At 42.0% G+C, this 25,245-nt stretch overlaps 1 protein-coding gene across 1 annotated transcript in view; it reads left to right on the top strand.

Annotated features, from left to right (window-relative positions):
- The first annotated feature begins 615 nt into the window (after positions 1 to 615).
- The window catches only part of LOC139159565 (cytoplasmic aconitate hydratase-like), a 51,551-nt gene continuing 26,921 nt past the window's right edge, over positions 616 to 25,245 (top strand). Inside the window, 1 exon segment of the mRNA XM_070736874.1 lies at positions 616 to 735. Coding sequence (XP_070592975.1) covers positions 616 to 735 — 120 coding nt within the window.

Genomic DNA, 25,245 nt, shown 5'->3' with positions numbered 1-25,245 from the left:
AACACAGGGAGGCGAAGGGGCGAGGGGGGGGAGAGAGAACGGGAGGCTCAGGAAGGGAGCTCGGGAAGGAGCCCACGGTCAGTTGGCTGCGGGCGGGAGGAAGGCGATTGTTCCGCTGCCGCCAGCATGGCCTGGTTGGCAGCGGAAGATGTAACCGAGCCCACGGGGCCGGGCTCCGTGGCGGAGACCGCCGGCCGCTCAATCGGGCCGGCAGGGAGCAGAATGAAACCGGAAGGGGCAAGGTGGGGGGGGAAGAACGGGAGGCTCAGCATTCCGTCAGTCGCAGCGCTGGCTGTCAACTTTTCTTTTTAGCACTGGGGAGGCAAGTCAGCTCCTGCCCAGTGCTAAAAAGAAAAGTTGACAGCCAGCACTGTGGCTGATGGAATGCTGAGCTTCCCGTTCTCTCTCCGCCCCCTCGCCCCTTCGCCCCCCTGTGTTCCTAGGAGAAGTGCTGCGGGCGGGAGGAAAGCGAATGCCACGGGGCTGGGCTCGGCTCCCCTCCTTACCAGCCCAGCAGGCAGCCGCCGCAGAAGGCTCCATTCTGTTCCCTGCCGGCCCGATTGAGGGGCCGGCGGGAGGAAAGCAAATGTCTCTCTTCGTTGCGCTGCCGCCAACATGGCCTGGTTGGCAGCGAAAGATGTAACTGAGCCCACGGGGCCAGGCTCCGTGGCGGAGACCGCCGGCCGCTCAATCGGGCCGGCAGGGAACAGAATGGAGCCTTCTGCGGAGGGGCTGGTAAGGGGGGGAGCCGAGCCCAGCCCCGTGGCATTCGCTTTCCTCCCGCCCGCAGCCGACTGATCGTGGGCTCCTTCGCAACCTCGCAGAGCTTCCTGGGCATGAAAGCTCGCGAATCCAACCCGGACGAAAACCAGGAAGCTCTCCGAGGTCGGGAAGGAGCCCACGATCAGTCGGCTGCGGGTGGGAGGAAGGCGAATCCCCCGTGGGCTCTGTTACATCTTCCGCTGCCAGCCAGGCCATGCTGGCGGCAGCGGAACAATCGCCTTCCTCCCGCCCGCAGCCGACTGACCGTGGGCTCCTTCCTGAGCTCCCTTCCTGAGCCTCCCGTTCTCTCTCCCCCCCTTCGCCCCTTTGCCTCCCTGTGTTCCTAGGAGAAGTGCTGGGGATTGAGGCAAGACAGACCTTCTGCTCCTCACCAGCACTTCTCCTAGGAACACAGGGGGGCGAAGGGGCGAGGGGGCGGAGAGAGAACGGGAAGCTCAGCATTCCGTCAGCCGCAGCGCTGGCTGTCAACTTTTCTTTTTAGCACTGGGCAGGAGCTGACTTGCCTCCCCAGTGCTAAAAAGAAAAGTTGACAGCCAGCGCTGCGACTGACGGAATGCTGAGCCTCCCGTTCTCCCACCCCCACCTTGCCCCTTCCAGTTTCATTCTGTTCCCTGCCGGCCCGATTGAGCGGCCGGCGGTCTCCGCCATGGAGCCCGGCCCCGTGGGCTTGGTTACATCTTCCGCTGCCAACCAGGCCATGCTGGCGGCAGCGGAACAATCGCCTTCCTCCCGCCCGCAGCCGACTGACCGTGGGCTCCTTCCTGAGCTCCCTTCCTGAGCCTCCCGTTCTCTCTCCCCCCCTTCGCCCCTTTGCCTCCCTGTGTTCCTAGGAGAAGTGCTGGGGATTGAGGCAAGACAGACCTTCTGCTCCTCACCAGCACTTCTCCTAGGAACACAGGAAGGCGAAGGGGCGAGGGGGCGGAGAGAGAACGGGAAGCTCAGCATTCCGTCAGCCGCAGCGCTGGCTGTCAACTTTTCTTTTTAGCACTGGGCAGGAGCTGACTTGCCTCCCCAGTGCTAAAAAGAAAAGTTGACAGCCAGCGCTGCGACTGACGGAATGCTGAGCCTCCCGTTCTCCCCCCCCCCCACCTTGCCCCTTCCGGTTTCATTCTGTTCCCTGCCGGCCCGATTGAGCGGCCGGCGGTCTCCGCCACGGAGCCCGGCCCTGTGGGCTCGGTTACATCTTCCGCTGCCAACCAGGCCATGCTGGCGGCAGCGCAACGAAGAGAGACATTTGCTTTCCCCCCACCGGCCCCTCAATCGGGCCGGCAGGGAACAGAATGGAGCCTTCTGCGGCGGCTGCCTGCTGGGCTGGTAAGGGGAAAAGCCGAGCCCAGCCCCGTGGCATTCGCTTTCCTCCCGCCCGCAGCCGACTGATCGTGGGCTCCTTCCCGACCTCGGAGAGCTTCCTGGTTTTCGTCCGTGTTGGATTCGCGAGCTTTCATGCCCAGGAAGCTCTCCGAGGTTGCGAAGGAGCCCACGATCAGTCGGCTGCAGGCAGGAGAAAAGCGAATGTCACGGGGCTGGGCTCGGCTCCCCTCTCGGCTCCACCCCTTACCAGCCCCACCGCGGAAGGCTCCATTCTGTTCCCTGCCGGCCCGATTGAGCGGCCGGCGGTCTCCGCCACGGAGCCCGGCCCCGTGGGCTCGGTTACATCTTCCGCTGCCAACCAGGCCATGCTGGCGGCAGCGCAACGAAGAGAGACATTTGCTTTCCTCCTGCCAGCCCCTCAAGTTGGATGCACCCTCGCTGGCCCGCTCGGCCGCGCCTCCTCGCCCGCCGCCCACCCAGGATGCAGACCTGCTGCCTCGCCCCACGCCCGCCGATCCTGCGCCTCCTGATTTCCCCCCAACCAAAAATACAAAGGCAGTCAGCCGCCGCCCGCGGAGCAATGGGAAGCTGAAGCCGCCGGCGGTTTCAGACTCCCTTTGCTCCAGGCTGCTCTGCCCTGCCTGTCAGACCGTCTTTGTGTTTTTTGCTGGGGGGGGGGAGAGCAGGAGGACCTTCCTGACTCCCTCCCCCAGCGCCGGACCTCCTGCCCTCTCTCCCAGACAAAACCCCAAAGTGGCCTCCCGAACCCGGAAAGAAGCCCCGCCGCCGGCTGTCACCTTTTAAAACAGCCGGGCGGCTTTCCAGCAGCCTCTGAACGCTGAACCCGGAAGTTCAGGTTTGGCGTTCGTAACACGAAAAAAGTTCGTACGAAGAGGCAAATTTTTTCTGAACCCCGGGTTCGTTTCACGAGTTGTTCGTAAGACGAGGGGTTCGTATCTTGAGGTACCACTGTACCTAGAAATGAATGAAAAGATTCCAGTTTCCTTGTTCCACCTTCTGTAGTGATGGAGTTAGAGACCAGTCATTGCAGGCTGCTATGACATTTGACTATCTTCTCTGTGTTTGTTTGTTTGTTTGTTTGTTCGTTCGTTCATTCGTTCATTCATTCATTCAATTTTTATGCCGCCCTTCTCCTTAGACTCACGGCGGCTTACAACATGTTAGCAATAGCACTTTTTAACAGAGTCAGCATATTGCCCCCACAATCCGGATCCTCATTTTACCCACCTCGGAAGGATGGAAGACTGAGTCAACCTTGAGCCGATGATGAGATTTGAACCACTGACCTACAGGTCTATCAGTCAGCTTCAGTGGCCTGCAGTACAGCACTCTACTTGCTGCGCCACCCTGGCTCACTTTTTATTGCTTTTATATCGTTTTCCAAGTAGCAAAAGGTAACAAAGAGCAACAGCATTTCTATTGGTGAATTTTCCTCGCCAATCCTTAAGAACATCCTGTTGATACAACCTAAACTGGTCACCTAACATCAAAAACATCATCAAAAAAGCACAACAAAGAATGTTCTTTCTGCGCCAGCTCAGGAAGCTCAAACTGCCCAAGGAGCTGCTGATACAGTTCTACAGAGGAATCATTGAGTCTGTCATCTGCACCTCTATAACTGCAACCCAACGAGACAGACACAGACATCAGAGGATAATCAGAACTGCAGAAAAATCCAATTAAATAAATACATATATAAATTGCTGTCAACCTGCCTTCCATTGAGGACCTGTATACTGCATGAGTCGAAAAGGGAGCTGTGAAAATATTTATTGACTCTTCGCATCCTGGACATAAACTGTTTCAACTCCTATCCTCAAAACGTCACTGCACAACTAGACATAAGAACAGTTTTTCCCCAAACACCATCACTCCGCTAAACAAATAATTTTTTGAGTCTGTCATCAGCAGCTCTATAACTGTCTGGTTTGGTTCTGCAACCCAACAGGATCGACACAGACTTCAGAGGATAATCAGAACTGCAGAAAAAACAATTGCTGCCAACCTGCCTTCCATTGAGGACCTGTATACTGCACGAGTCAAAAAGAGGGCGGGGAAAACATTTACTGACCCTTCACATCCTGGACACAAATTGTTTCAACTCCTACCCTCAAAATGTCGCTACAGAGCACTGCACACCAAGACAACTAGACACAAGAACAGTTTTTTCTGAACGCCATCACTCTACTAAACAAATAATTCCCTCAACACTGTCAGACTTTCTACTAAATCTGCACTTCTACTAGTTTTTCTCATAATTCCTTTCACCCATTTCCTCCCATGTTGACTGTATGACTGTAACTTGTTGCTTATATCTTAAGATTTTTATTAATATTGCTTCTTCATTGCTTATTTGACCCCTATGACAATCATTAAGTGTTGTACCACATGATTCTTGACAAATGTATATTTTATTTTATGTACGCTGAGAGCATATGCACCAAGACAAATTCCTTGTGTGTCCAATCACACTTGGCCAATAAAAATTCTATTCTATTCTCTATTCTATTCTAGATGAGATCATGTACCAGCCAGGGATAGTGTCCTACATCATCCTGGCAATGTGAACTGGATGAGATCACGTAGGTATGTGAGGCCTGCTTAGGGTAGGTAGTTTGCTGCACACAACCTCTATGTGATCTCTATCTCTACACTGTGGTCATTATTTTAAGAAATTGGAGGCATGTTTGCTTCTTTCCACCTTTTTTTCAGTCCTCATTTCTTTTGTATTGTGACTTGTAAAATACAGTCCTGAGAGAAGAATGGCCCCATTCTTCTGCCTGGAAAGAGATGATATATATTATAAATGAAGTAAATCTATCCACAAGTATCTCTTTAAGTTTTGTACATACACATAGATGCGTATGCCTACAATTCCTTTGGAATATCAATGCAGAATGGCAAATACAGCTGGAATATAATTGGGAAGTCATGTCTTTTTTCTTCAATCACAGGTGCTCTAAGTAAGAAAATGACTCTATTTCATGGAGTAGTGTAACTAAACACTTCTGTGTGCACACCTAAGGGTTTGGTATAGATTGGTGATCCTCTCTAATAGGCTCCAACATGCACTTTAGGGAAAGCAATCATATCTTCTCTCTCTCTCTCTCTCTCTCACACACACACACACACACACACAAATTAAATTTAACTTACTGCTTTAGGCAGCAGCATTCACTGTTCCAGGAGATTTGATTGCTGGAAGACAACAAAAGTCTACAAAACTCACCGGAATAACACAGAAGAGCAGGAGATAATTGGCTTAACATGTTCCTTAATTGTTCCACAGGCTTTAACCATCCTCTCTGAAGTCTTGTCATCCTTGCTCTCCAAAGATGAAAGGCAGCAAATACTGTCCTCTTCAATAAGATTGCTGTATTTTAGTTCTTAAGTGGAATTTTAGCCAAGAAGCATTAAAAAAAGTGTGCCAAGTCCCCCACTGCTAAATAATTGTTCATGCTGTGACTACAGGTTCACCCAAGGGGGCAAAATGGCAGCAAAAATGACTGAAATCCTAACAGTATGGATTGATAGGACAATGCTTGGAAGTATAATCAAGAGTGACAGGGGACTTTAGGGGAAAAATGTTTGCATCCTATTACATCAACCAGTTCTATGATGTCTCAAATCAACATTTATATACTTGAGGGAGCAGAATGCATATAAGGGGAGTGGAATTTCCCCAATTTCTTCATGGATTTTGAAATAATGAAGTCATTTCCTTTCTACATGGGGTTTAAATGATGACTTCACCATCTTTGAGTATTGACTGTGAGTGGAAAGTAGAGACCAAAACCCAGAATGTCACCACTAGTATGTTGTGGATTGGCTTTTAGAGCTGTGTGATCCAGCAATTTTTGGAGAAAATATATACTCTTGTCAATCAAAAATATCACATTATTTCTTCCTTTGGAAGAAAATTGTTGGACAGGCTTGGTGAATATTGAAAGCTTAGTTTCTCCTTTCAAAGAGTTATAAAATCAGGTGAGCAGGTAATATATTTATAAGGACAAGCTTTTTGTCTTTTTCTATATTATTATGATTATGATGATGATTATTATTATTATTATTATTATTATTATTATTATTATTATTATTTATTAAATTTGTATGCCGCCCCTCTCACTGTGAATTTTCATATTTTAATTGTGCATTTAATGTTTTTGCACTGGAACTAATGATAACATTTAAAGAAACTACAAGACAAGGCATAGGTCATTCTTAACTGAAGAAAAATATGTAGTAGCTTGGCAGTTTTAATACAAAATTCAAAGAATGAAAGACCTAATTTTTGTAACAGTAGAATATATGTGCTTTTCCGCTGCTTGTAACATGGATTTTGAAATGTTATTTCTTAAGAATTTCTTAAGAACACTAGCAGAAAGTAGGCTAAGATTAACAATATCTCTTTCTTTCTGTATTTTTGCATGCTAGCTTGCTTTCACCAAAGCCAACTGAAGCGTTTTGATAAAATGTTCTTCTTTAACTAGGTTCACTTGGTAGCTTATTGATTTTAATTTTCTTAGCAGTTAGAAAATTAACTTTTTAAAAATTTAGAAGTATCTGGTACCATTTTCCAGATACTTTTTTAAAGTTAAAAAATTACAGTGCAATAGATCCATTGGGTAAAATAAGAAATATATTTACAGCATTTCTATATATTGAAAATTAGTTGTCCACCTGATTTTCCTGGTTCTGCTCTGATATAAGTAAGGAAAAATTTCATTCAGTCTGCATTATCTGTAATATTGTCAAGAGCACGGACTCTAGAAAACTATTCTGAATGAATTTATACCCATCTACAAAGAACAGGTGTGTGTGCCTTGGCAATTATTCCTGTATTCAAATTATACCTAACTGACCTGAACTGGCTGTAAGTGTTTTTTTAAAACTTCTACTGTTATGGTTTGGTTTGGTTTCCTTGAAAGGAATAATTTAATTTTGGTGATTCACAGATTGGAAACTTTCCTATTAAATCATTACAATGTGTTGTGAAGGTTGATGAGCTGGACGCTTTAATTGGCTTAGAAAGTAGCGGTAAGAAATTATCTCAGTTGTTCTAGTTGTTTAGTCATTTCCAAATTAAATACAAGCTTCTTAGCTTTTAACTCCGGATAGTTTACTTTTAAAGCTCTAAAAATAGCAGAGATCCAAATATAGATACAAATGCCTGCCATCTTCAGCAGAGATACCATTCTGTACTGTAGCATCACAATATTAATACTAGTTCATGGAGACTGGATCTATGGCTACAGTATTTTAAACATTGCCTTTTCCGTTGCAATTTATTAGTTAATAGCAGCTATATTTGCAAGGATCTGTGAATGTGTTGTCTTGATCCATATTGTGTTATATTTGTATTATTACGACCAAATTTGTCCATTTAAATGAATTGTATGGATTTCCATATTGCTTCTTCAATCCTGGGCTTCTTTAAGCAGTAATTAAAACAACGCACTACCTAAATCCAAATAAAATAACTATAACAATGCAACGCGCTGCATTAAGATCCTCAAAAAACCCTGCACCTTACAAACATCTGACCAGGTTCACCTACTGTACATCTTGGCCCAACTCCTGAGGGAATAGCCAAGGTTTCAAAACCTGCCAGCACGTGTGAGACCACAAGGCAGGTGTGGTGGCAGAGAAGATACTCCTCCAGGGGCATCCTAGGTGACACTGCTTCAAAGAAGTGACTCAGAGCATTCTGACCTTGCCAGATCTGATGGAAAGAACAGGAATGGTCAGAGGCAGGTACTTCTGCAAATAGCCATGCCATGGACAATATTGGTGACAACCAGCATCTTGAATTGCACATCAAAGACCACTGGAAGCCACTGTTTTTCATGGAGCACTAGGGTTATATGGGCATGTTATGATGTACTCAAGATTGCCTGTGCTGGCAATAGGCTGGCTAAAACTTCCAAATTCTCCAAATTTAAAGTCAGTCCCGGGTAGATGACTGGGAGGTGATTAAGACACGAGGTATAGGTATAGAAAGAACTACCCAACCACTAAACTATTGACAGGCCCGGAAGAAAAAGCAATATCTAAAATATATAAATATCTGATGGAATATGAAAGACCAGAGGAGATAGTTAAAGGTACAATGATTGCCTGGGTGAAAAACATTGGCCACAATATATATATAGAGGAATGGGAACAGATTTGGAAGAGAAATATCAAATTAACAAAATCCACAATATACAAAGAAAACCAATATAAAATGCTATACCGTTGGCATCTTCCACCCAAAAGACTAGCTAAAATGCATAAAAATTACAATCCAATGTGTTGGAAATGTAAAAACACTCAAGGCACCTTCTTTCATCTATGGTGGTTATGTCCAGAGACATGAAAATATTGGAAAAAAATAAATAATTGGTTGTGTCAAATAACAAATACAAAAATTGAATATACGCCAGAGTTTTTTCTACTGGGTATTATGAGAGGTACCTATTCTAAAAATGTAAAATATTTAAGCTTGCATATTACAACAGCTGCAAGGATTGTATTTGCACAGAACTGGAAAAATACGCAAATACCTGAAGACAATGAGATCATCAAGAAAATATACGACTGTGCAGAGATGGACAGATTGACAATGGAACTTAATAATCAAAAAGAATCGGACTATTATGAAACCTGGACAAAATGGTACCAATGGACAAAAAAAAAGAAACTCAAAAGAAGCATTGAAATAAAATATCAAGAAATCTAAAAGTAATTAGAAGACAATGTCGATAGGAATGTATATATGATGTAGATTCACCTGTAAATATGATTATGTACTCTTTTTTAAAAAAATGGAAAAATTTAATAAATATATATTTTTTTAAAAAAAGACATGAGTTGATCATGAGCCTCCTGATTCAAGAACAGGCACAACTGGTGAGATGATGGATTTGCACAAAAGCTTGCCAACCATAGCTGCTCCATGCTCTTCAAGCATCAACTCCATTCAGAGATAAATATGGAAACTCTCTGGGTCAAGGGGAGGGGAATTCCATAGTTATTCAGTCACATCAGGATTAAGCTTCAACCTGTTCTTTCCCATCCAGTAACTATCAAACTCGCAATGTTTGGTCAGCTTGGGACATAGATATACAAGTGAGGATCATCTGTATATTGATGATATTTTGTCCTGTGCTGATGGATAGTCTCATCTAGTCGCTTCATGTGGATTTTAGAAAGGAAGTGGGTAGCATAATATTGCTCTTTGGCATCCCATAGAGAGGATTAGCATCTCACAGTAGCAATGTTTTTGGATCATATGCCTTTGGACTAACAAAGTATTGCTGTGTCTTTATCAGCCGTTTAAGATAGACCAAACTGGTAAATCAATGCCATGTAGGTCAATGCTAATTTTATTGTAGCAGAATATTTCTACAAGTCTGAATGTGCTTAACACCCCACCCCACCCCCCATTTTATCTTTGTGTGAACGGAGGAGGCTTGTCTGAGATATTTATGCACATTGCATTGTTGCCCTGAACTCAAACCTTTTTTTAAAAAATCTAATCTGCCTTAGTAGTGGCTCTTCCTTCCTTATCTTCCCTCTGACCACTACATCCTTACCGGTTTGAAGATCCTGTGCAATCCATGGCTCTGCTTGTCCTGTTTGATTTCAGATTCCTCCAGAGCAAAAGTTCTGACTGAGAAATCTCTGAAAGTGTTGCATGTTTAAAAAAGGGTTGAGGACCCAAATAGCTATTGGTGGGGGGGAGCCAAGAGCACGGAAAGGGAAGGGAAGAAAAAGTTGTCAGTTTTAACACTCTCTGACTAGCATTATAAATAATGCATAATATGCTGACCTCAGAAAAATAAAGGGGAGAAGGAAAATTAAATTGTATAATGTTAATTCATTTGTTTATTCAAATTCGTTATAGTCATTAAACTCGAAGGGATTCTGGGTGCTATGCAAAACCAGAAAAATCCCATTAAAAAAGATACAACCTAGAACCATACAGATAGCCCAGTCCAGATGAAAACATTCTTAAAAGGAACACAAAGCAAACAAAACAGCACCACCTCCAAACACAATAATACATTAACCCAGATTTGGGCTCAAGACTACGTTGTAAGAGCTTTTCTCTCTCCAGAGGGCGTGGGCCATGATACAGAAGGCCTGCCTCCTCACAAAATAACAATGTTCAATAGAGGGAACCTGGAGCACAACCACTCTGCTGGAAAATACCCGGTGGGCAGAAGCTATTGGAGATAAGTAGTCACTCAATTTCCCAGGCCCTACTACAAAGGGTAAAAACCAGCACTTTGAGTTGCACTCAGAAGCCAGCTGCAACCAATGAAGCTTGCATAGCAATGATGACACAGGGGCATACTGACAGGCACATGTGAGGCTTCCCTGAACTTCCCTTCCTCCTTGCAGCTCAAAACTGCCCAGTCTCTTATCTGGCCTCTCTCTGGGAAAGTTCCTTGTCAAAAATCCTTTCCATTTATTTTTCAGATGTGCTTTCCATCACATCTAAGACCAGTGATGGTGAACCTATGACACGGGTGCCCTGGGTGGCACACGGAGCCATCTCTGCTGGCACACGAGCCCTTGCCCTAGCTCAACTCCAACGTGCATGTGAGTGCCAGACAGCTGATTTTTGGCTCACACAAAGGCTCTGGGAGGGCATTTTTGGCTTCCAGAGAGCCTCCAAGGGATGTGGGAAGGCATTTTTAGCCTCTCCCGGCTCCAGGGAAGCCTTTGGAGCCTGGGGAGGGCAAAACACAAGCCTACTAAGCCTACCAGAAGTTGCAAAACAGGCCATTTCCAGCCTCCAAAGGGCCTCCGGGGGATGGGGGAAGCTGTTTTCACCCTCCCCAGGCATTGAATTATAGAAACATAGAACATTGATGGCAGAAAAAGACCTCATGGTCCATCTAGTCTGCCCTTATACTATTTCCTGTATTTTATCTTAGGATGGATATATGTTTATCCCAGGCATGTTTAAATTCAGTTACTGTGGGTTTACCAACCATGTCTGCCGGACGTTTGTTCCAAGGATCTACTAATCTTTTAGTAAAATAATATTTTCTTATGTTGCTTTTGATCTTTCCCCCAACTAACCTCAGATTGTGTCCCCTTTTTCTTGTGTTCACTTTCCTATTAAAAACACTTCCCTCCTGAACATTATTTAACCCTTTAACATATTTAAATGTTTCGATCATGTCCCCCCTTTTCCTTCTGTCCTCCAGACTATACAGATTGAGTTCATTAAGTCTTTCCTGATAAGTTTTATGCTTAAGACTAGTGTTGGGTTGGTTTTTCTTAATATCTTTCCATACATCAAATAAGTATTTTCTTAATGTATGTCTTTTAAAATAAGAATGATTTTTGTCTTTATCATACCAAACGAAGGCATAACCACTTCTTAACAATTCCGGATTGGGTTGCCCCATTAGACGCAATAATACATCCAAATTCCATCAAGGATACAAGAAAAATAAGATATAAAGATTTGTTAGATGATCAAATGAAACTAAAAACTAGAATTAAATTACAAGACGAAGGGATACAAATTGATTGGTGGCACTATGCACAGATTAGATCTAGATACCAGAAAGACAATATACTTTATATATTCAATAAAAACAAAAATTTGTTAAGTGATTTAATTACTAAAAATCAAAACAGGGTAATTGGGAAAATATACAAATATCTGATTGCTCACAAGAATATTGATTTAACATTAAAAGATAGTATGATACTGTGGTGCAGAAATATAGGCAAAGAAATAGATTTAGACACATGGGAGAAAGTTTGGATGTGCAATTGGAAGATGACAAAATCAGTTTCTTTGAAAGAGAATCAAATTAAAATGTTTTATAGATGGCATCTCCCACCAAGTAGAATAGCAAAAATGTTCCCTAAGACATCACCTTTGTGTTGGAAATGTAAGAAAGAAATAGGATCCTACTACCATCAATGGTGGACATGTAATAAAGCTAAAATGTATTGGAAAATGATAGAGAAAATGACAAAAGAGATTACAAAGCAAAAAAATAGAAATTACCCCGGAGTTCTGTTTACTAGGAATTACTAACCAAAATTACAAAAAAGAAATCTTGTACTTAATCATACATATTTTTACAGCGGCAAGGATTATTTACGCGCAAAATTGGAAAGGGGAAAATATCCTCAAAGAAGAGGGAGTTATTACAAAAATATTAGACTGCGCGGAGATGGATATGATGACAAGACGCTTGAATGACCAAGAAGAAACGAAATTTTATGAAACATGGAACAATGTTTATGAATGGATAGATAAGGAAAAAAAAAACTAATAATAGAAGATTAATAATAGGCATAGATACTTTGGTTTAAATCTTTCTTCTCTTTTTATTGAGATTAATATTAGAGTTAGTTTATATACATAGAATTGACAAGATTGTTTGACTTTATACTAGCTATAACTATTTTTCTTTTTTACAATATCACTTTTTCCTTACTAGATATTTTTGTATTAGTAGTATTGAATTACGCATTTAATCATGTATTCCTTTTTCTGTATCTGCATTTATACTTTTAAGAAAAGCGGGGATGATACATCCCCACATTCTATGTTAAATGTTTGTAAGTCTGTATGTTATTTTAAGAAAATTAATAAAAATATTGGGGGGGGGGAAAAAGACTAGTGTTGGGCAAACCCGCTGAAGTTCGGGTTCGGCGGGTTCGGCCAAACTTGCGGGTGGAGTTCAGGTAAGTTCGCCGAACCCGAACCCCAACCCCAACACCTCTTGCCCGGTGGGAGGCGAAGCGCTGGAGGTGTGTGTCAGGCTCCATCAAGTGGGCGAATTGGCTTGGGGGGGCAGGAGGGGTGACTCCGGACCCAGAGCCTGACCTCCCTCTCCAGCGCTTCGCCTCCCACCAGGCAAGAGGACTCGGGAGGCAGGTTCTGCCAGCCAGCTATTCAGGATCCTGGACGGCAGCTTCAAGCAGGTGGTGGGTGGGAGGGGGAGGCGGGGAAGGCTCTTTGAAAAGCCGCCCTGAGAAGACTGGGGGAGGGTTGTATCTCCATGCCCTGTGCACTCACACACCCCACAAAGGTCCAGGGCACAAAGTTGGAGGAGGATCCCGGGGAGGAAGGATGCCAATGGGAGAGGAAGGCAAAGAGGGGGAAGAGCGATCTCATACAAACACACCAGGACTCCGCTTTTGTTCCTTGGCAGGGAAAAGCTATTTTGGTTCCCCCTGCTTGGCTGCCTAAATCCTCCGTGTCGTCCTGGCTCTCCCGAAGTGAAAACACACACTCAAACACAAACACACACACAAACAGACACACTTGCTCACACTCAAAAACCGAGCCGGGCGGCAGCAGCGGCACCTGGGAGGAGTTTGCCTTTTAGTCTCCGAAGAGTTTTGCAGCCTGGCTCGGGTTTTGGGTGTGAGCGAGTGTGTTTGTGAAGACCAGCGTTTGTGCTTCACAGAAAGAGAGACAGAGAAAGTGAGAGAGAGACCATGCAGGGAAGGAAGGCTGGCGAGCATCAGGCATCATCCCCCCCCTCTTTTCTCACCTCAAGTTCAGCATGGACCCGAACTATGCAAGATCGGTTCGCCCAACACTAGTCACCACAATGTAAAAAAGATGTTGAGACTCTAGAAAGAATGTGGAGAAGAGCAACAAGATGATTGGGTATGTCTAGTTTAATGAAAAGAAGGACTAGGGATGAGATGGCGGTACTAACAGGTATGGGGAAAAATTGGACTTCTCTATAAAAGGCAGGATTTAAATATTATCAGTAGTTAAATAAACAAATTGTTTTTTACCCTACTTCTTTTTGACTCTTATTCCAACTTGTCCTCTTGTGCAAGCACATTGTTAATTACCAGCTACTTCAGCATTTTAACTCAACTTTCACTGCAAAATATAAAATGGCAAAAGTAAAACAATACAGAAGAGATTGTATTTATGTTGCTGGGAAGTATGGGGAAAGGAGGAATGGGTAAGAAGCCCAGTCTCCCACCAGCAGTCCAGATTTAAATATCTTCATTCCCCCTTTTCCATATTTTTCATGCCTCTCCTTCCAATCTTCAAAGAGCCTGCAAAGTTTTATTTATGTATGATTTCAGATCATGCTTGTTGAATCCAAGGCACTGATTTTCTAGATACAACCTTTGAGAGACTGAATATTTATCAGTTATTGGCAATTTTCATTCTATCTTCCTCCCAGGTATCTCTCTTGGAAAGGAATCCAACAACAGTGCAGTTGTGTTGCTATTTGTACCTTTTCTACAGTTACACTAATTTATTAAGTGCCATTACTCAAATAATGTATGCTGTAAGCAACGGAATTTCATTTTAATGTATGCCTATCAGTATACATCCAAGGTGACAGTAAAGATATTCTAAGTTCTAAATTCTAAGTTCTAAGTCATAATGATGTGGTTTTATTGGTAGGTACAAACAGAACTTAGTTGGGCTAATCTGGACAGTTGCATTTTGAAATAAGTTAGGCAGTGGACAATCTATATTTAGGACCCAGGGGGAACATCTGAGTACCTGGCACTACCGCACTAATTCAGTTCAAAGCACTAAAAGGTAAACTTTACAATATCAGACTTATATTTAGGTTTTTGTAATTTCCTATTGATTTATAATGGTCCCAAGCGTCCTCTCAGGCTCTTTAATCACAAACTTTCTGGCTACAGATTTTTGATTCCAGGAATATAAACAGTCTGGAGAGTTGCTCAGCTGATGGCACAAACGGAGTCCTTTTTGAACTGCTTAATAAAAGTCACCAGGCCCGTTCTAGCATTCAGTCCTTATGTTTGATTAATACTCTCATTTTCTGCCCTAGTGAGCACTCAAAGTAGCTTTTTAAACAAAAATAGAATATAATCAGTTAAAAGTAGAGCTAAAAATTAAGCAAAGCATAAACACCACCTTCATCTATCAATTACAAGTCAAAGAAAAGTGATGGTTTTTTTAGAAATTTTCTAAATACAGAGAGAGAATAAAAACAGAGACAACTCGCAGATGGGATGCATTCAATAGCAACATGTTCTTCATCATTTTCTACTGCAAAGTATAAAGAGCCTTATACCTGCCCTTCGAAAAACAGTATTTTTATCTGCAGAGTGATTGGATAAAAGGAAATTTTGGGCTCCAACACTTTTAAGCAATATGTAGAGGGAACTTGTGTAGTCCAACCTTTAAAGTCTAATTTGCTTTAGAAAATATGCCTGGAGAGCATATTGAAGCAAATCTGACATTTTTTAGTGGAAATGGAGGTGAAATGTCAATATTTCTCCATCTTTATTGCATTGGTTGATAGGTTTGAAATGGGGTGGTATAAATGGCATTTCCTTAGGAATTATTCTTTCACTATTTTCTAAATAATTATTTCTGAAAAATGTGATATTCCACCCAAGATTGCTGATATTATTATCCTCTTTTTAAGAAATTATGTTATATTGCTACATAATGATCAGCATTTATTCACAAACTTAAAAAATGTAAGACATAATCTTCAGTTAACTTCTACGTTACTTACATAACTCATGAAGTTTGATTTTCTGGCATTGCAACAGGGAAAAGCTTATCTGAGAGTTGCTATGGTCTTCTATATCCTATTAGTTAGAATTCAGGATGATATACTTTAGAGTAGAGAAATAAAGGAACACCGTTTGGTTACTGGTTATTAAAAAATCAGCTGCAGCACTAACAGGGTATCAGAACCTGAGCAACTGCATATCTGCAATGAAAGAATGGTATAAAGGAAACATTCCCTAAATGTCAATTACAGAATTTTAGAAAAAGGACCAACTATTGCATATCAAAACAAACCAAATAATTGAAATATAAGAAGAACATGTTTGCAAAATTGTGATTAAAAACATATTCTGCGTGCATTTTTGCATAATTTATTCTGAATCGATGGGGTTAAAAAGAAATAAATAAATCAACAAAGTCCTATACAGAAGATGTCTGTCTTCAGAGTTAATTATTTTGAGCATCTTTGATCCTGGATTCCCCACCCCACCCAATTTCTTGGCCAGAAGGCAGGAAGGAAGGCAGGAAAGGGGTAGCCACACTGGCTGAGGATAATAACGGCTTCCATTCAACTCAGTTGTAGGATATAGGCTGGAGAAAACTAAAGTGTTTCTGAAGTAGGTCTCTAGTCTAGTCCTAGAAATGACTTCTAGGTTGTAAATATCTAAAAGAACCCATCAGAGCCATTGATTTCTATGATTCTAATGATGCTTAAAAGAAGGAAATGGCTACTTTCTTTCTGGGCAATAATAAGAGGACAGAAAATTTTGGTTTTACCATCTAGATATCTTTCTCCAAAGTCTACCATTCGCACTAGCAGAGCTGAACCAGAGCAAGAATCCCTTCTATCCAGTATCTCTTTCCTACTATGGTTAGTTGAGTGTCTCTGGCTAAGACTCTTACATTCTGCAAACCCTGGGTGCCTCTGATTAATTAAGTCTCACATTCTGCACAGAAGTCAGGGTTTTGCCTGCTTTAAATCAATGTTTATAAACCTTGAGAACTTTAAAATTTGAGGATTTCAACTTCCAGAATTTCCAAGCCAGTTCATGGATGAATGCGAGTCACTCTACAATTTAATAAAGCTGAAGTTTCATTTTCTTGTGCTGGAATTTATATTAGAGTTTTAACTATTGCTTCTGTTTTCCTTTTGACTTTGGGATGGCAGGCCTGGTTGTAAATGTACAAAGTTATCATTTTCTGCAAATAATGCAAAATTTTGTTCTGTGAATTATGGGACATTTTCTGTTATGAGGTCTTCAGGACATGTCTGATGAGCTATTACATTTTTAAAACAATTATTGTCAGTAGATCTTTGTAATCTGTGGATGTCTAGAAATATAAACTATCACAACTAAGCATGTATGTCCTCCCAAGCTGACAAATAACAGCTCCAACTCTCTTCCCTAGTCTGCTAAGCATTGCTATAATCATCAACAGTTCTTTTCACAGAGAATGTTTCCTCTGACAAAATTCACAGTTTGAGACAAATATTTTTGTATTTAACTATGGCCATCAAACAAATAGACTTAAAGCCATGTCTAACTGGCCTTCATAGCTTTTTAAAAAATTCTTTGTCACATCTCAGCTGGAATAACAATTATGTCACCTTAGAGCATTAGTCCTTGTGTTACTGTAAGTCTTGTTCTCTTTGGAAAAATGCATTGAGTGTTGGAGGAATGCTGAGTGACTATGATAAACTACTATTTTGTATAAAATTATATTCTGCTTATGGCTTTGGATCAGAAGAATAATGTGGCATATATATGTTGAAGAAACTAATCACAGCTAAACTTTGAGGTAGGCAAAGCTTAGCTGCGAGGTAGCTTTGTGCATCATCAGCCTCCACCTCTGGTAAATATTGAATTGAGTTGAATCGTGTTTTGAAGTGGCTGTCTGAGTTCACCTCATGATCCTTTTTATGATCTCTCAGAAGTAAATTCTTTCAGACACAGATGTTCACTGGCCTTTTTATAGATGATTCTAGAATTATAGAATTGGGACAATCCATTTAGATAACCATGACAAACACCATGCTGACAGCTGGAAATATTATTGAATTACTCCTACAAATGGTTTTCTAGTGAGTGCTCAATACAACTCTTAATGAAAGCCCAACACTTCTCCAATTAATTTGTTCCAACATTGTAGTGGTGCTACAATTAGGAATTTTTTTTTCTTATATGCAGTCAGAATGTTTATTTATTTGTTTGTTTGTTTTGTCAAGTACATATTGGGGGTATACAAAGATATAATAATTTATAATAATATTTATATACATACTAGTAAAAGAGAAACATTAGGACAGGGGACAGAAGGCACCCTGGTGCACTTATGCATGCTCCTTACTGACCTCTTAGGAATCGGGAGAGGTCAACAGTGGATAGTCTAAGGGTAAAGTTTGGGGGGTTAGATGATGATATTAGAGAGTCTGGTAGTGAGTTCCATGCATCAACTACTCAGTTGCTAAAGTCATATTTCCTGCAGTCGAGTTTAGAGCAGGTTATTTTAAGTTTGTATCTGTTGTGTACTCTTGTGTTGTTGTGGTTGAAGCTGAAGTAGTCATTGAGGACATTGTAGCAGATAATTTTATGGGCTATGCTTAGGTTGTGTTTAATGCGACATTGTTCCAAGCTTTCTAAACATAGGATTGTAAGTCTAGTTGCATAGGGTATTCTGTTGCGAGTAGAGGAGTGGAGGGCTCTTCTAGTAAAGTATTCTGGACATTTTCTACTGTTTATGTCCAAAATGTGGTGTGGGTTCCAGACCAATGACCAATTTAGTGTCCTGAACATAAGAATGATATAGAACAGAGCTTGATGTTTTTATATGATAGCCTGTTAGACTTTTCTCTCTCAAGGCTAAACATTTCCAATCCCACCAGTCTTTCTTCATACAACTTAGTTTTTAGGTTTCTGACCACCTTTGTTTCCCATCTCTAAACTTGTATCAGTTTGTTTAGTTCTTTCTTAAGGTAGATCACCAGAAGTGATCACAATACTCAGGATAGAGCCTAACAAAAGCAAAGTAAGTTAAAACAATTACTTGCCATTATTTAGAAATTATACTTCTAAAATTGCCTTTGCCACTTTTGTAGCTGCATTATACTGCTGACTAATATTCAGTTTGCAGTCAACTACTATTCTGAGATCTTTTTTTCACAAGTAATCCTATCAAGCCATGTATTCCACATTCCTGAAGACCTCTGACAATGAAAAGGAGGCTGAGGGTGAGCATACAAGAAAACTTCCAATTCATTCATTCATTCATTCATTCATTCACCGCCCAACTCCTTTCGGACTCTGGGCAGCCGTACAACATATGTAAAAACAGTATAAAAGACAGTCTAAAAGTTGCCCCTTTGGGACGTTCTTGCCATGGGTAGAGGGAAAATGCCCAAAATGAAGGCTGAAAACCAGATGGCCAGAGCATGCATGTGGCCTGGAGCTGACATAGGGTAACGTCTCGTGTGTCCTCAGATGTGTCTCCACGTGCCACCCGTGGCATGCATGCTATAGGTTTGCCATCATTGATTTAGTCCAGTGTTTCTCAACCTTGGCCGCTGGAAGATGTGTGGACTTCAACTCCTGGGAGTTGAAGTCCACACATCTTCCAGCAGCCAAGGTTGAAAAACACTGATCTAGTCTGTTAGATTTTGAAGAGTTGTAAGTGATACTCACTATGACAGCTTTATATCACTTCTAATTCTGTTTCTGAAATATCTAAGTGTGTGATGTCAGGAAAGTCAAGTGTTTTGAAGAAAAAAGATACTCATTTGTTTTGTTATGGTAGGATTCTCAGAAAAGCTGGTGGTTCCATTTGATGTTCTGTGGCTCTGCAGAGCTAATGAGTGGTCAAAGTCCTCACTGGCGAAAACTCATCCCATCTTTAGGCACCCAGTTTCAAAACAACCATTTCTTTCCCTTCCCCCCCCCCCCAAATGCAGGAGATTCAGAATCCTGTTTCTGGATCTTGCCTATGTGTATCACTTAAGGACTATTTCTTCATTCCTACCCTGCTCCAGCGCAATGGCAATATATGATCAGAGTCAGAAGTATTGTGAAGTGCACTTGCCTGGAAAATGCAAACAGGTTATCATTCCACTTCAAAATCTACAGCAGTTTTTAAATGTGACATAGGAATGCCATTGTAGCAGTCAGGAAATTTCCCTTCATACCAATTGCTCTTTTTTCACCCTGGTACAGATGCACACAACATGCCAAAATAATGTGGGTAGAGGGAACAGTAGAAATTTATTTTCTTTCCCTTTTGTCCAAAGTGGGCTGGTGGTGAGAAGATCTTTGAAATCCTGCAGCAGATCAGGGATGGGGCATTCTTTAGATTATTATTATTATTTATTAGATTTGTATGCCGCCCCTCTCCGAGGACTCGGAGCGGCTCACAACAAGAAAAAAACCCCAGTACAAATCCATTATTTAAAAAACAGTTTAAAACCCTTAACATAAAAACAATCATACATCTCATGCAAACCATACATAAAGTGGAAAAGGCCCAAGGGAATCAATTTCCCCATGCCTGACGGCAGAGGTGGGTTTTGAGGAGTTTGCGAAAGGCAAGGAGGACGGGGGCAGTCTTAATCTCTGGGGGAGTTGATTCCAGAGGGTTGGGGCCGCCACAGAGAAGGCTCTTCACCTGGGTCCCACCAGACGACATTGTTTCGTCGACGGGACCCGGAGAAAGCCAACTCTGTGGGACCTAACTGGTCACTGGGATTCGTGCGGCAGAAGGCGGTCCCGGAGATATTCTGGTCCTATGCCATGAAGGGCTCTGTAGGTCATAACCAACACTTTGAATTGTCACCGGAAACTGATCAGCAACCAATGCAGACTGCAGAGTGTTGGTGTAACATGGGCATACCTAGGGAAGCCCATGATTGCTCTCGCAGCTCCATTCTGCACGATCTGAAGTTTCCGAACACTTTTCAAAGGTAGCCCATATAGAAAGCGTTACAGTAGTCGAATCTTGAGGTGATGAGTGCATGAATGACTATAAGCAGTGACTCCCGGTCCAGGTAGGGCCGCAATGGTGCACCAGGCGAACCTGGGCAAACGCCCCCCTCGCCACAGCTGAAAGATGGTTCTCTAATGTAAGCTGTGGATATAGGAGGATGCCCAAGTTAGTGGTAGTGATCCATTGGTGATGTCACGATGCCAGTTGCTGCCGGACCATAGGTGCTGCTATCTTTTGGGGCGAATTTGGGGGAATTGTTCCATGTTTGGATAGTTTTCCCTCTTCTACTGTTTGAAAAAGAGCCCTCCCATCTTACCCCAGGTTAATACATACCTTTATTTCTTTGCCTGAACCACAGCTGATCAACTCCTCAGTTTCGGGCTGAATTCTGCTACTGAGCATGCACAGAAGCAAAGTTGCATAAGGGGATGCGCCTGCGGAAAACATTGCAATGAGAACTGGTGGCTAAGGTAAGGTGAACCCACCCCTGCCCTAGGCTTTATTTCCAATGGGCAATGGCTTTAAAGCTGAAAACATTGTATAATGGTTTCTATCTAATAATGATTTTTCCTCAGTGCCAGGATAAATATTAGTTGCATGTTGCATCTTTTTTGTTGTTGACGAAAAGCAAATAGAAACAGACCTCTATATAATAAAATAACAATTTAAAGATCAATCAACAAAATGTCATTTAGTTATGATCAACGTGTCTTGACCTTAAGCAGTTTTCATCAGCAAATAGTTCCTAAGAAGTAATAATAATTCTTCAGCTTTCTTGGTAGAGGTAGTCCTCGACTTAAAACCATAATTGAGCCCAAAATTTCCATTGCTAATCAAGTTAAGTGAGTTTTGCCCCATTTTATGCTCTTCTTTGGCATAGCTTTTAAGTGAATCAGTGTAGTTGTTAAATCATGGTTTTTAAGTGAATTTGGATTCCCCATTAATTTTGCTTGTTTGTTGGAAGGTCACAAAAGGGGATCACGTGATTCCAGGACACCGCAACCATCATAAATACATGGCAATTGCTAAACATCCAAATTTTGATCAGATGACCATGCAGATACTGCAACTGTCATCAGTGTGAAAAACAATCACCAATCACTTTTTTTCTGCATTTTAGAGCAGACACTGTACAAATGGCTGTAAGTCAAGGACTACATGCAATGTTAATCCTAGCCACTGACTGCCATTTTCTTGCAGCATTTATCCATTACTCTCTCCTTCTGCTGCACTTTTTACCTTGACTGGTAGTTCATATGCCCAGTAAAGGGATGAGGGGTAAACGAGTCTACGGAGAGGGGCGGCATACAAATCTAATAAATAAATAAATAAATAAAAAGGAAGGAGGCATTTTCAGGATGTCCTTGTAAGCTCCTAATATGCCAATAATCTTTCAGATGGGCAGTTTCTGTCTTTGGACCAAGCAGCCTTTTGAAAGAGCATTAGATGTGCCTGTTGGACTTGTGGCTCGTTATTTCTTATTACAACTATAAACTATTCTAAGTATCTGAGTTTGCTTGTTGTTATGATGTGATGTGAAATATAAGGAAGCATTCTTACATAAATTTGCTCAAGCTTCTGCTTTGAGTGCGTACTCTTAAATTTGCTAATACTCTTTGTTCCTAAATTTGGTTTTCCAGTCATATTTAACCACATCAACTATCAAGAGTAAAGTAATCATCAGTTAAGAAATATCCCATCTCTATCACTTGAGAGAGTAATAATGAAGATGTTGGAAAAGGTGGGGGTTGCAATTAGTCTAGCCTTTTGGTCTACCCCCCACCACACACAATAAGTGATTACCCACTGCCGCCAGCCTAGCAATGCTATCGGCTGAAATTGCAACAGTGAGCGCCCAGTACACATTATGTTCCTGGGTGCTGGGTGCCATTGCCATTGCCCCCCCACCCTACAGAAAACCTGAGCTGCCCCTGATGATCGGCGCTGTCCTCAGCCTCCTCCACCAAAAGGGGGTGGGGGTGGGAAAGGCTCACTGGTTAAGCTTGCAACCTCGTGGGAGTTTCCTCCGAACTTCCAGTTACAACAGCCTCCAAACCACCTGTCCGTTATGTGGTGAGCTCGTGGGGCAAGGGAAGCCAGGGGGGAGGGGAGGGAGAGCCAGCCCTGATAAAGGGCGCACTCCCCACCCCCGGCCTCCCAGAATGCCCGAGCGGCCACTGGGTAGTCAGGGGCTTTACCGTGGGGAACACCCCCAGCTGATAGGCGGTACCGAGTTGGTTCTCGCCATTGGCAACTTTAGGCTGGGCGTTAAATCGATTGTGTCCCCTTGTTCTTGTGTTCACTTTCCTATTAAAAACACTTCCCTCCTGGACCTTATTTAACCTTTTAACATATTTAAATGTTTCGATCATGTCCCCCCTTTTCCTTCTGTCCTCCAGACTATACAGATTGAGTTGATTGATTGATTGATTGATTGATTGATTGATTGTTAGAGTTGGAAGGGACCATGCGGGTCATCAAGTCCAAACCCCTGCCTAAGCAGGAACCCTATAGCATCCCAGCCAAATGGCAGTCCAATTTCCTCTTAAAATGTCCAGAGTATTGGAGTTCACAACGTCCGCTGGTAGGTTGTTCCACTGGTTGATCGTTCTGACCGTCAGGAAGTTCTTCCTTATTTCCAGATTGAATATCTCCTTGGTCAGCTTCCAGCTATTGTTCCTCATCCGGCCCTCCGGTGCCCTGGAGAATAAAGTGATCCCCTCCTCTCTGTGGCAACCCCTCGTATACCTGTAGACTGCTATCATTAAGTTCTTCCTGATACGTTTTATGCTTAAGACCTTCCATCATTCTTGTAGCCCATCTTTGGATCCGTTCAATTTTGTCAATATCTTTTTGTAGGTGAGGTCTCCAGAACTCAACACAGTATTCCAAATGTGGTCTCACCAGCACTCTATATAGCGGGATCATAATCTCCCTCTTCCTGCTTGTTATACTTCTAGCTATGCAGCCAAGCATCCTACTTGCTTTCCCTACCACCTGACTGCACTGTTCACCCATTTTGAAACTGTCAGAAATCACTACCCCTAAATCCTTCTCTTCTGAAGTTTTTGCTAACACAGAACTGCCAATACAATACTCAGATTGAGGATTCCTTTTCCCCAAGTGCATTATTTTACATTTGGAAACACTAAACTGAAGTTTCCATTGCTTTGACCATTTATCTAGTAAAGCTAAATCATTTACCATATTACAGATGCCTCCAGGAATATCAGCCCTATTGCACACTTTAGAGTCATCGGCAAATAGGCAAACCGTCCCTACTAAACCTTCCCCTATGTCACTCACAAACATATTAAAAAGAATAGGACCCAGAACAGACCCTTGTGCCACACCGCCTGTCTCTGCTCAGAATACTCGCCATTAACAATAACTCTCTGATGTCTATGCTTCAGCCAGCTGCAAATCCATTGAACTATCCAGAGATTAAGTCCAATCTTCACTAATTTATCTATCAGCTCTTTATGTGGAACCGTCACATAAAGAGCTGATAGATAAATTAGTGAAGACCTGAAAGGCCAGGTTAAGGACAGATAATCCCAGGGAAAGTCTATGTGGTTGCTGAGTTGATACTGATTTGATGAAACTTAATTATTAAATTGATTCAGTAGTTTCAGGAGGACTGCTGTATGAGGTAGGAGAAGAGTAAGAAAATTAATTCCTTCACCTCTCCTAAGCAGAGCTATCTTGACATATGGGCCTGATGGGCACTTGCCTATTGGCCCCACGAGCATAGGAGCCCCATACCAATATTGATTTTGTTGGAAGGGCCAATAAAATAAATATATGTTTAATTTTTTATTCCTGTGAGTGGTTGTAGGGGCCCCAGTACAATGAGAGAATATGCACCAAGACAAATTCCTTGTGTATTAAATCACACTTAGCCAATAAAGAAGAAAGAAAGAAAGAGAGAGAGAGAGAAAGAAAGAAGGAAAGAAAGAAGGAAAGAAAGAAGGAAAGAAAGAAAGAATTCTAATTAATATAGAATATGTAATATATATATATAAAACTCTTTCCAGGAAACCACTGTTGTCCACCAATGTGGTGTTTTTTAATGTTGCAGTATAAAATAATTAGTGGTATCCTACTCCATTTTCTTTTCTGCTGTTGTTATGCGCATAAAAGCAGTAAAGCTGAAATAACAAAAACTTGATATAGAACAGTCCCTGGAAAGTTTTATGCTTAAAGCTTGCGATAAATAACTATATTTAATAGGTAATATAAATTCTTCCCTGTTATTCATGTCTCTTTGTCTCCCTTATTGCTAGCTTTTCTTCCCATTTTTACTAGTTAACTGTTTTAGTTTATTTGCTGATATTACATAAATACATAGTCAAACTTTATTTTTGCTAACTGATTTGAGTGTTGGCCTTGACTTGATCTGGATTATAGTGATTGACTGTGACTGTGTTGAGTGCAAACTAAATTAAATGCAAACTAGATCAACCCTGCTGAGGCCACTCGAACAGTTCAAGTTATATTTCCAGTGATGCGGAAGGTGAAGCTTAGCCCATATTCTATGTTTGTAGGATAAATGACTCATTTATGACTAAATGGGTGAAGAACTGTAGAGCCAAATCCTTCTAACTCCACCAGTGAATCAGTTACAGAATTGGTACAACACACTAATTCTGCTGATG

The sequence above is a fragment of the Erythrolamprus reginae genome, chromosome 2 (assembly GCF_031021105.1).
Source record: "Erythrolamprus reginae isolate rEryReg1 chromosome 2, rEryReg1.hap1, whole genome shotgun sequence".
NCBI lineage: Eukaryota > Metazoa > Chordata > Lepidosauria > Squamata > Dipsadidae > Erythrolamprus > Erythrolamprus reginae.
The sequence above is the reverse complement of the archived record's forward strand: the minus strand, read 5'-3'. Positions and strand labels throughout refer to the sequence as shown.